Below are 12997 nucleotides of genomic sequence, written 5' to 3' on the forward strand. Positions count from 1 at the left end.
GGGGAGAAGCCTGATCCCCACTCATCCCCAGGACTCTCACACCCGGCTCGCAGCACACATCACTGTGGACCTGTAGAACCATCCATCCTCTGGAGGAACAGTCCTCCCTAGAGACGCTCAAGGTCCCATTTCACCATTCTTCACATGCAGTGCGAGCACAGAGCCATTTGGAGAAATGGGTGGACATCTGGGGGCTGTCCTGTCCTTTCTGTCAGATGTGAACAGCTCAGTGCCACAGCCAGTCTTCATGGCAGATGGACGGGAGAGCTGACGTCACACAAAACGTGCTGCAGTATAGACCATCAAGGGACAGCAGCGATGACAAAAAGTAGAAAAATACCCACAAAATACCATAAAGGTTATCACAGGCTGGGGCCAGAGATGTCCATCAGGGACTGACAGGCAACAGGCTGATGTGCTCAGGACTCAGCTATGGCAGAGTGGCAGGGCCAGGAAAAGCTGGGCACTGCTGCATAGACAGGCAGCACGGCAAGGCAGGACAGGCTGGGCACTGCTGCATAGACAGACAGCTGAACGGCCTGGGTTGGGCAGCTTCCTGCTCAGCTTGGCATCTACTGCAGACAGCAACTTACCCTGGGCTGCAAAAGGAGGCAGGACCTCTGTGCTCTGAGAGCAACTTACATCACCAGGCCAGCTTCCCAAGTCTAGGGGGAAAAGTCAATCTGTACTGCCTTGAAGACCCTGCAATCCTTTTAGTCTTTTCTAATGTTTACTTATTTATTTCGTCTGTTTGTTGGGGAGGGGCACATGGATACACACGCCACAGCACATGTAGAGGTCAGAGGACAGCTTGCAGGAATCTGTTCTCTGACCGTGTGGGCCCAGGTCATCAGACTTGGTGGCCTTCCGCTTTACCTGCTGAGTCCCCTCAAACACTCCCCTCTGGATTCTTGTTTGGTTTGCTTTGTTTTTGGTTACAGGAGTGAGACACACAGCGCAGCTCCTTCCTGTCCTAGCGCTGGTTTCAGAGAGAAGGATGAGTCTGCACAGGAGAGAAGGCTCAGCAGGGTTCATGTCTCCCATCACGGGCACACAAAAGCTGGACCAGAACCAGGGAAAGATGGGACTTCAAGTCCACCCCTGTGGGCCCCGCCTGTCACAACCTTCAAACTGCATACCTGGGGGCTGAGTGTCAGATCCCAGAGCCACTGGGTCACACCACACTCAACTCATCACACTTGGTATAAAGACTGAGTCAGGACAGCTAACCACTCTGTCCCACGGGGCTCTGACACTAATATGGTGTCCTTCATTGGCTCCTATTTTTGATGGATGCTACACGGAAACATGAAAAGACATGTGCTCTACCACTGAGGAGTCCTCCTGTACCAAATTATGTTCACAATGAATACAGAACAGAACTAGACCTTCCCTCCCCCCTTATCTATAAACACCCCCAGGGTCAATCACATGACCCCTCACGGGATCCCGTGCCATCAGTACTCGCTGGCAGGAATGCCCTCTGGACACCCTGGGCTGTGGAACCTCAACCATTCACAGTGGCTGGATATCAGACATAAATGTGCCAAAACCACAGAGATGGCGTTTACTTTCAGGCAGTTCCCGGCTCCTCCTGAGGGCCACAGCAACTCATTTCCGCAGGCGACTGTATATCCACAGGGGACTGTAGTCCCTCTTCTGTTGAGATGGAGAAGCCCCCTCTCCTGAGTTCTCTACCACTGGACATAACAGTAAAATCAATTTAAAATTACAATGAGCCTAATTAACCTGTGAAGGGTGAAGCTGAGGAGTGAGTTGCCTAGAGAGTGGCTGAGGAGGAACAGTGTGGGAGGGACAAACAGAGTCTCCTGTGTCAGTCCCTGGCTCTCACCTGAGTGCTTCCAAAGCCTCCAGAACAGTCCCAATGAGTCCCAAGAAGCCTGCCTTCCTGAGCCCCACATACAAAGCTGTCTGACAGATCAAAGGGAAGCCACGCACAACCTCCCCTTCCTCCTCCGGAGTTCTGGTGGGCCATGGGTCTTGGCCTTTCACTGCAGAATCCACTCTAGACCCCAGCTGAGAAGTGTGGGCAGCACCCCTTCCCTCTGCAAGGATGAAGCTGACAACGGTGGCCCAGGTCCCCAGGGCAGGAGGGAGCCAGGAGTCACAGGCTGACCATCCATTTTCTACAGCAAAGCTGGGTCACTTCAGGTTCCCCCAGCCACAGCAGAACCAGTGTCTGACTGGGAGCTATTTACCATTCCCAGTAGTAATGGCCCAGTCCCCACACAAGGGAAATGCCAGAGGTCCAGTGGCCAGCAGCACTCTCCTGCACCCTGGACCTCCTGATGCAGAGTGAAGGAAGACTAAAACCTCCTGGAAAGCAACACCTCCAGAATATCATCAAAGACCAAAGATCTGAAGATCACAGCACCACCAAGCTGGACTGAACGGGAGCAAACAGCAGCGTGAGTCCCGTGCTGGGAAGAGCTGGCCAGCAGCAGACACCATAAGCATGCTTCTGTGATGGGGCCAGCAAGTAAAGCCAGCCACTACCACACTTGATGACTGGGTCCCATCGTCAGGACTCATAAGTGGAAGGAGGGAATGGGCTGCTAAAAATTGTCCTCTGACCCCGACATGTGAGTTAGGGGCGTTCATGGCCCCACCACTCAAAAAATGTAAGAAAAAATAAAATTTTTAAAAATCACTGAAAACGTTCTTAAATCTAAGGAAAGAATTTAAAGTCTTAAATGAAAAATGTAAACCCTCACTAGGTATTCTTAACAGTGCAGAGGACAAGTTACAGCAGGAGATTTGAGAAGAGGACATTTGAAATTATAAAGCTTAAAGTCCAGAGGGAACAAAAGACTAGATGAAACAGAAGGAGATTCGGTCATAATAGGCAAAGGGAAGTTGAGGCCAAGGGGCTCTAAAGTACGAACAAAAGTCATGGCTGAAAATTGAAATACTCCCCCAAAGAGTATATAAAACTTCTGAATCCTAATGGAAACAAAGTATCTTTAAACAGCAGAGATGGGACACACTGTGCAAGATGGAGTGCTGGCCAACTGAGACAGACGGGAGACCAGGACAGACGGCAGTGGCCAGAGAAGAGGCGGGGATGCAAAGTCATCAGCTGCGGGTAACGCAGGCAGGAGAAGGAGCTTCAGGAACAGGAAGAGGTCCTGCCCACAGCAAAGGTGACCTCTGGCTTTACCTTGTGTGTGCACACACATCTGTATGATGCCTGTGTGTTTGCCTATGTGCTTATGCATGTTTCCTTGCCCATGGAAGCCAGAAATCAACTGTGGGTGCTGTTCCTCTGAAACAGTCTGCCTCAGTTCTTGAGACCAGGAGCCTCCAGATGTTCTCTGTAGAGTTCAGCAGCTGGGAACCCCATCTCCAGGGACATTTCCCAGCTCTGCCCTCACAGCGCCTGGCCCCATTCCTGCCTTTCCAGTGTGGAGTCTGCGTCTTGTACACGGGGGAGAGCCTCAGCTGCTTCCTCCCTGCAGTGTTGGGGATGTTTCTGTGCCTGTGCTCATATTTCATATGCTGGCTTCTGTACCCAGAGATCTGGCTGCGGTCTCCATCTCCTTCTGATCGGCTAAATAAAAAGCTGACTAGCCTGTAGCTGGGCAGGGGAAGAGAAGGCGGGGCTTCCAGGTTGGGGGGGGGGCAGACTCAGGCGGGACCCAGAGAGTCATCATCCATCATCCATCTGGACATTAATGGAGAAGAGGCCAGAGTGGGGCTGGGAAGGAAGCCAGGCCAGCGCTGTTGAGTGGGAATAGCTCAGAAGCTACCCAGCTACACAGTGCCTTTTCCACTCTGGTGTACCCACAGAGCCCTAACTGAACATGGCCTTGGACTTTCCAGGAGGTCTGCAATCCCACCTCTTGGGAAGGCTGAAGCCTGAGGACCATGACTTCAAGGCCAGCCTGGGCTACACAGTGAGTTCCAGATGAAATGAAAAGAAACTGACTTTCAGGACCTTCTGGGCCTCAGTGGAGCAGGGCTGAGGTGTTGAAGAAACGCTGGTGAGAGTGAGCTGAGCACCAAGAGAACTCCATGGGCCCATGACAGCACTTCCTGTGACAGGAATGGGTGGGGGCAAGCCCGGTGTGGTGTTTCACACAGAGAACTCCTGGGAACACTAGGCAAGAGGACCAAGGTTCGGGCTAGCCTGGGCTATAAAACCAATCCCTTTCTAAAAACAACAAAATCAAAAATCTTAAAGTGACAGTCATTTAGCCTAAGATTGTTTTAGAAATCCCACCCCCAGTCCCAACGAGTGTGCGCATGCACACACACACACACACACACACACACACACACACACACACACATACACACACTGTTGTTGTCTGTGCCTCCCAAGGTTGCTCTACTGGGCCTTCAGCTTCTCACCCTAGAATCTTGCAGGCGAACCCTGTAGGTCGATGTCATTATGCAAGTAAAGGCAGACAAGTAAGGTCAAGGCCATGATTGGACAGTTAAAAAGTAAGCGGGGAGAAAGGAAAGAGAGGAAGAATCAAGTTGGAAACAGGGAAGGATGACCCAGATCCAGGTGGTCTTGAATTGCCAAGGTAGCTGGAATGGATTTCTGTAGGCAAACTTATCTTATCTAGGTGGGCGGTTTATATCCTTATCAATTGGTTGTGAGTTTATTGTGTGGATTTTGTGGATTGAGAATTTAACATATAAATCTGATTGTTGGGTTACAGTTTATTGAGTCTTGATTTTATTGGGTGGATGAGAGTTTATACTTTAACTACCAGGGGCAGTTGCTGGGAGTGTGGCAGAGTCCATGGTAGGGAGCTGCAATAGCTCAGCCCCTGCTGGACTTCTAGAGCCCTGACTCTACTGGGTAGCTGGGACCACAGAGTTGGCGGCTGGCAGAGAGCCACTGGGAGAGATGCTAACCTGAGGTAAATTAGCAGCACTAGTTCCAATGGCCCCCTGGAGCCGGAACTAGCAAGGGAGCGACACCGCCAGGGTACACACAGGAACCGGTTCCGCCATTTTTTATTTTTACCACACCACAACCCCTGGTCCTCAGAAGGAACAAAGCCTACCATCCTGAAAGCCTTAGAGGGATCCAACCCTGGGCAGGCACCTCGCCTGCTTGTGCTCAGGGTCCTCGGGGGAGACAGATGAAACTCTTGACAAACTTGAAGAAGAGTTTCAACAGGGGATGATAAAGGCCGATTAGTCAATCACACATACAAGCCACCAATCAAACCGGCCCTGACGGGCCCTCCGGGAGGCACCGTACCTGGCTTGGCAGCTGAGCAGCAGCATGTCCCGGTTATGAATGAGGACGTACAGCAGCACCAGGAAGGCTTTGGCTCTGATGGGAGTGGACGGACTGTCAAGTAAGCGGATGACGGTAGAGACAAAGTCCTGTGGAAGACAAGTTGGAAAGTCAACACAGAGCCTGCAGTGACCACACAGGCCAGGAGGTAAAATCTCATCAGCTACGCCTGTGTGCTCTCTTAAACCTGAAATTACCCAGTGTGTGTTGACAAAAGCATTTGTTTTTTACGCTGTTGATTGTTGGCCTTAATTCCTACACCTGTATCTTTTAGGAGGGCTATGAGAGGGGTTGAGGGAGGGACTAGGAGGAGGAAAGGGAGGAAAAAGTGATATTTTAATTAAAAACATATTTAAATTTTTTATAGATAATTTTAAAATATTTTTAATATTATTTATTTAATGTATATAAGTACACTGTAGCTGTCTTCAGACATACACTAGAAGAGGACATCAGATTGCATTACAGATGTGATGGCTGTGAGCCACCATGTGGTTGCTGGGAATTGAACTCAGGATCTGTGGAAGAGCAGTCAGTGCTCTTGACCGCTGAGCCATCTCTCCAGCTCCCAAAGATAAATTTTCAAATGGTGAGTGATTTGCTCAAAATCTGAGCTGAGTTCAAATCCAGCCCAGTTGAAAAATAAAAAGTACTCAAGTATAAACTGGAAGTGTAGCAGGAAATACTCGACTACAGACAGGAAGTGTGGCAGGAAGTAGTAACAGGAAGTGTGGCAGGAAGTAGATGGACCAGATAGACATAGGAGGAAGATGCAGGTTTGAGTCTCAGCAGGAGCAAACATGTCTGCACAGCAACAGTTACCTTGAACTGACATAAGTCTGTAGAGCTTAATAAACAGAACCTAAGCCACACTGGAAGACAGACATGAATGAAAACCCTCCATCCTCCTGACAACACTGACCAACAGCCAGTGACACTCATCAGATGGAATGAAACCAGGGCAGGTTCACATGCAAACAGGAAAGGCACGCACACACACACACACACATACACACACACACACACGCACGCATACACACACGCACATGCACACACACGCGCACACACACACGAACACACACGCACACACACACATACACACACGAACACACATGCACACACACGCACACACACACGCACACCCACACATGCACACACGCGCGCACACACGCACACGCATACGCTCACATACACACATGCGCACGCGCACACACACACGCACACATGCACACACACACGCACACATGCAAAGAGTAGAAACTTAAGGGTTCTTTGGAAAGTCAGTTGGGTGGTATTTTGCTGGGGCAAACACATGAAGGAGTGTTTTCCTGAAGTGGACACAGGTGAAAGACTAAGGCAGACTCATGAAGGAATGTTTCACTGAAGCAGACAGAGGAGAAAGATGTTCTGCTAAAGCAAGCATGTGAAAGAACATGTGATGGAGGATTCTTCGCTAACAACATGCATGTACTGGTCTGCTGTACGTTGCATAGTTGAGCTGCATTTGTCAGAACTCCATTGAGAGAAACGCACCAAAAATCTTCCAGTGGTGTGCTGCAGTTTCTAGCCGATTCCTCAGACTAGGAGTGATTGGCAGAGTGGTGTCAGCTGAGGCAAGACACATGGAGGACATGTGATGTTTGGAAAGAATAAACATCAAACTCAACGGACAGTGATGGGGGCTGAGCTAGGATTGCTTATAGAGCTAGCTGTGCAAACTTGTGGGTCTCACATCTTTGCTGATCTTTGCTTCCCTGAGAGAGGTACAGCCAAGAACTTTTCCTGGTGTTCCTATTGTCCCTGGTCCCTCCTGCTGACCTGGGCCAAGGCTGAGGCCTGGTTGTCTCTGCCAAGTAGTGCCACCGCTACTGACTCCTGTTTGCTTTCCCAACTCTACCAAACCGATTGCTGGTGCATCCATGAAGTGTTTGTGAGTGGATCGAGCTGCTGCTGCTGACCTGCGAACTCAACTGCTGATTCCCAGACAACACGGACGGGAGTTACTCCAAAGAGCCTTTCTACACAGCTCCACTTCCCCATATCCTTTCTTTCCACTACCTCTGGTGGGGGGTGGGCTACAAGGGAGGTTAAAGCACTTAAGAACCATCATTAAAAATAGGCATTGAGGGCTGGAAAGATGGCTCTGTGGTTAAGAGCACTGACTACTCTTCCAGAGGTCCCAAGTTCAAATTCCAGCAACCACATAGTGGCTTACGACCATCTATAGTTAGATCTGATGCCCTCTTCTGGTGTGTCTGAAGGTAACTACAGTGTACTCATATATAATAAATAAATCTTTTTAAAAAAAGGCATTTAAAAATTAAAATTAAACACACACACACTCATACACACACACACTCATACACACTTACACACACTCCAAACACTCAAGTTCCCACCAGCTCTGGGCTGGAACGACAGCTGCATGGCACGGGGATCTTTTCTACAGGGAACATCACTGGGCTGAGCACAGAGCTGGACTCAGTCTGCAGTCTGGATACAGAACCCATGCCTGTTTCTCCTTTTAAAGTCCCTGGTTTATTTTTAAGGGACATTCAGTCACGTAACTGGGATGAAAGAGGCTAACATTTAAACTGGTCAGAAACTGCAGCACGGTTAAGGACAGACACGTAGAAACTACTGAGTAGTGGCCTCCACTAGAACAGGTGCGGGACACACGCAGCCTTCTACACCAAGGGCACACATGCTCCCTCTACCCTCACGATCATCACAGTAATAGCCAACCTCACTCTCTTCTTCCTGACTCTTCCCCTGTCCCCATGTCCAACTGCACTTCCTGTGTCCCTCCTGAACTCACACAGGCTCTGACGCCCTCCTGTGGTGGTTTGAATATGCTTGATCCATGGGAAGTGGGAGTATTAGGATATGTGACCTTCTTGGAGGAAGTGTGTCATAGTATAGGGGTGGGCTTTGAGGTCTCTATGCTCAAGCTCTGCTCAGTGCAGAAGAGAGCCTCCTCCTCGCTGCCTATGGAAGACAGTCTCCTTGCGGCTGCCTTTGGATCAAGATTCAGAACTCTTGGCTCCTCCAGCACTGTCTGCCTGCACACTGCCATGCTTCCCACGGCGATGATAACCTGCAAGCCAGCCCCAACTAAATGTTGTCCTTTATAAGAGTTGCCTTGATCATGGTGTCTCTTCACAGCAACCCTAAAACCCTAAGTAAGACACATCCTGAGTTCATGCACATTCTGCTTCCCTCCAGAGTTTCTAAACACCTGCTGTGTAAGCTACAGCCAACAGTGGATATGTGAGTGCCCACCACTAACATCCCTACAGCCACTGCCACCCGGGTACTGGACCTGTGTCCCTCAGCTCTTCATCCGGTCACGATGTTTACACACACACACAGACACACCCACAGAGACACACACATGCACACACACAAACACACACACACACACACACACACACACATGACAACCTTCTTCTTCTCCCATGTGGTCCAGAGATCAAGCTCAGGTCCTAATTCTTATCAGCAAGTGCTCTCCGCTGCTGAGCCATCCTGTCAGTGCCTGCTCTTCTTCTCTGTACCCACTTAGTCACCACGTAGAAATAAGGCAAGAAAAGAACCCTGAACCCAGAATGGGTGAAGGAATCCCCTGTGTGACTGCAAGGAGCTGGCTGTGACCGGCTGACGGCCGCCTGTCCACACTGGGACTTGTCAGACACCAGGACAGGTCTCTTCATGGAAAAAGAAAAGCCTGAGAAAATAGCTGACACACATGGATGACACTGGGACCAAGGGACTTAACAGAGGAAACTACAGTGAGCAGTGGGAGAGCCAGGACTGGCATACCGGGAGAATTAAACCTTGGAGAAATAAACACAAAAGGAAGCCTAGGTGGGGGAGGGGAGGAAGGGGCTGATTTGAATCTCAGAATGAGGAAACACTCATCAGTAATCTATTAAGAAAGTGTAAGTATAAAGAAGACGCTCAATTCTTGGAAATGAAAATATTCCACCCACCGTACCCTTTATATGGGTAAAGGTGAATTTTCCTGACATAGAAATATCCTATCCATAAAAAAACAAGACCTATAACACTGGGCCCTCGGAACAGTGGAGCCCCTTTAGGCTCCTCTACAGAATCCTGTCAGGACTTCATGACTTCAGACATCCCAAAAAGCACAGCATTCAATAGTCCTGATTTGCTTTCTGCTGTGATGATAAACACTGTGATCAAAAGCAACTTGGAGAGCAAAGGGCTTATTTGGACTACAGTTCACAGTCCATTACTGAGGGAAGCTAGACCAGAAACTCAAGCATGGAACCTGGAGGCAGGAACTGAAGTAGAGACTGTGGGAGAACACTGTTTACTGGCTGGCTCTCTACCTCAAGATCAGCTACTTTTCCTGTACAGCCCAGGCCCACCTGACTAGGGAATGGCACTGCCCACAGTGGGCTAGGTCCTCACATATCAATCATTAATCAAGAAACTCCCTACTGACATGTCTACAGGCCAATCTGATGGTGGACATTCTTCAGCTGAGTTCCCTCTTTCCAGAGGTTTCGATTTCCTGTGTCACGCATGATGCAGCTGAAGCTATGACACTCAAGTTGTCATCACTAATGGTCAAAAAAATATATAGAGTCAGGGAAAATACTAATCCACTTTCTGAAAAGTGGACCAGCAAAGATGAAGGTGTCCCTGCACTTGTATCCACCTTCAGTATAGCTGACAGCAGGCAAGGGCTCAGCCCTGCCTACAGCTGACAGGAAATGACTGTGGCTCAAAATCCTGCAGGTTTCTTCCAACACAGCTGCTAATCTGAAGGAATTTATCCTCAGATTGAAAAACAAATGAATCCCATATGCGCATCCTTGCAATGGTAACAGCATCACAAATACAATCAGAGCAATCAGATGTAAAATGGGAAATCTGATAGATAACACAGAACCAAAGCAAACACCCACTTCCAAGTCACAGATCTTGTTCATGACAGACATCAGGGCAGGCAGAAGGGAAGGGTTTACAGGAGATGGCAGACACTGGTGAAAGCCTAAGACTCACTAGCCGGCCAGTCCGGCCTACTCCCACCAACATCACAGTCGACAGCCAATGAGGATGCTTCCACCCACAGCCAACAGCCAATGAGGATCCTTCCACCCAGCATCACAGCCAACTATGAGGATACTTCCACCTAGCGTCACAGCCGGCAGCCAATGAGGATGCTTCCACCTTCACAGCCGGCAGCCAATGAGGACAGCCTGACCACATTCCCTGGTGTGGTAATATTCTTGAGATCAGCAAGGGCACTCAGGTGATCGTGATGGCATTGCACTCTTGCTTCCTGCTGATAGGAGCAAGAACACAAACTGACCTCACATCATGCCTTAAGGAAGCTCTACCGAGGCATTCTTGGAGAGGACACACGCTGGTTAATGCAGACTGAACATGATGGCAAGATGCAAATTCGTCATCTGATTAGCACTTGGAGATCGTTTCCACTTCATAAATCCTTCATTAGCAACTTCTAAACCAGTACCTCTAGTGTCATTGCAAGAAAAACACTTTGGGGGCTGCCAAGGTGGCTCAGTGCTTAAGAGACTAAAAACCTTTCCAGGTGCCTTTGGCCTCTGTCCATCAGATACATACATGGTCACAGACACACATGCGCACACAACGCTCATGCACATCAGATAGATAAATCGTTAAAGGGAAGGAATACACCTGGCATAAGGAAGCTGCCTCACTGTAGGCTCTCCCGTTGGCTCCCCCCTGGGTTCCCCAAGGGGCTAGACCACACTGCCTGTCACTGCTGGTCAGTCTGCCCGTCACTAGCCTGTCACAGGGTCCCACAAACATGCATGCAGATTCAAGGTCAGTTACGGTAAGAATCCACACTATTTTTGGAGAGGGGCTGGGTTCCTAAAATCTATTTCAGATAGGATTTCAGATAAACTTTAAGATGAAATGGAACAGTAGCAAATTTCCATCTTCAAATCCATTTTTAAAAAACAAAAATTGGCCAGTGTGGTGCCACAAGCCTTTAATCCCAGCACTTAGGAAGCAGAGGCAGGTGGATCTCTGTGAATTCCAGGACAGCCCAGTCTGCAAAGCAAGTTCCAGTACAGGCAGGGCTACATAGAAAAATGTCTCAAAAAACCAATAACAAATAAAGTAAAATAAAATAAAGTAAAAAACAAAGATCACAAATGGCTCCAAATCTTGATTAATAAGAACTCGATGCCTAGGAAGCGCAAGGCCCTGGGTTCGGTCCCCAGCTCTGAAAAAAGAACCAAAAAAAACAAAAAAACAAAAACAAAAACAAAAAAAAAAAACTCGAAACTGTTCATAAACTTAGCAAACTTTTAGTAAAGGCAGATTTTTTAAGAGACTCATCCTCACCCTTAACCCACCAAGAACCATACAAATGGCACCTTTAAGGTGTCCTGTGCCACCTCTTACCTCAGGAGGAGAGAACATCACAGCCCCTACCAGTTTTAGTGTCAACTAAACACTGGACCTAAATGCCAGCCTGGTGGCCTTTTCTACCAGTCAGGTCAGCCAGGTGGCCTTTTCTACCAGTCAGATCAGGATCCAGGGAAATCAGGGATTTGTGGAAAATCAGCATTAGCTGATTCTCACTACAGAGTCCTGTGGGAAGTGGGTGTCAGGCCACTGGGTGCCCAAGGCATAGATGCCACAGTTATGGAGAGATTCGAGGAGCAAGGCTCCACACTGTACAAAGTTGTGTCTTCCCACAATGATTACTATTCTTCCAGCCCAGTTTGACTGACCAATCGGGAGCCATTTTCCCTAAGTGGGGCAACTTGGTTCTACTTGGTTCCCTAAGACTTGGTGCTTGAATTGATCCCAGTTGAAAGTGAGGAGAGTAACATAAACATCCTCCTCACCCTGATGTAGATGGCAGGGAGAGAAGTAGAGTCAGAGGCGGAGAGAGAAAAAATAGAAGTTATATAGATATACAGAGGACAAGCAGGCAGGCAGGCAGGCAGGCAGACACATTTGCAGTTATCTTAGCAGGTTAAAGCACGTTTTCCATCAGGAAGCTTTGTGATTGAGGAGGAAACGAGTGTCTTAGTTAGGGTTTCTGTAGCTGTAATAAACACCACCTAAGGCAACACAGGGAGGAGAGGGCTGATTTTATCTCACAGACCACCATGAAGGGAGTCAGGGCAGGAGCTCGAAGCAGGGAGCTGGAGGCCGGAATGGAACCAGAGGCGATGGGGACGCACTGCTTGCTGGCTTGCTCACCATGGCTCACTCAGTCTGCTGCTTATAGCTCTGAGGACCATCTGCCCCGGGTAGCCCTGCCCCCTAGTGAGTGGGGCCCTATCACAGGCATCATCGACCAAGAAAACACACTACAGACTAGCCCGCAGGCCAATCTGATGGAGACATTTTCTCAGTTAAGAGTTCCTTTTCTCAGATATGTCTACATTTGTATCAAGTTGACAGAAAAAAAAAAACAGTGTGGGGTGGTGTGTGTGTGTGTGTGTGTATGTGTGTGTGTGTGTGTGTATGTATGAGAGAGAGAGAGAGAGAGAGAGAGAGAGGATGTGTGTGTGAGTGTGTGTGTCAGAAAAATGTTTGCAAGCTGGTTCCCTCATTCCTCTGTGTATCTAGAGATCACACTCAGGTTAGGTCATGAGTTTGGCAACAAGTGTCTTTAACCACTGGGCTATCCTGTCCCACAGGTTCCAGGTCATTCTTTTCTTTAACTTACCC

At 48.8% G+C, this 12997-nt stretch overlaps 1 protein-coding gene across 7 annotated transcripts in view; it reads right to left on the minus strand.

The window, feature by feature from the left end:
• Ulk4 (unc-51 like kinase 4) overlaps window positions 1-12997 on the minus strand; it is a 305588-nt gene that overhangs the window by 217572 nt on the left and 75019 nt on the right. For all 7 annotated transcript variants that reach the window (XM_087563005.1, XM_087563004.1, XM_087563001.1 and 4 more), the window contains 1 exon segment: window positions 5243-5370. In XM_087563005.1, the coding sequence (XP_087419131.1) occupies window positions 5243-5370 (128 nt within the window).

Source organism: Rattus norvegicus, chromosome 8 (genome assembly GCF_021556685.1).
Source record: "Rattus norvegicus strain SHRSP/BbbUtx chromosome 8, alternate assembly SHRSP_T2T, whole genome shotgun sequence".
NCBI lineage: Eukaryota > Metazoa > Chordata > Mammalia > Rodentia > Muridae > Rattus > Rattus norvegicus.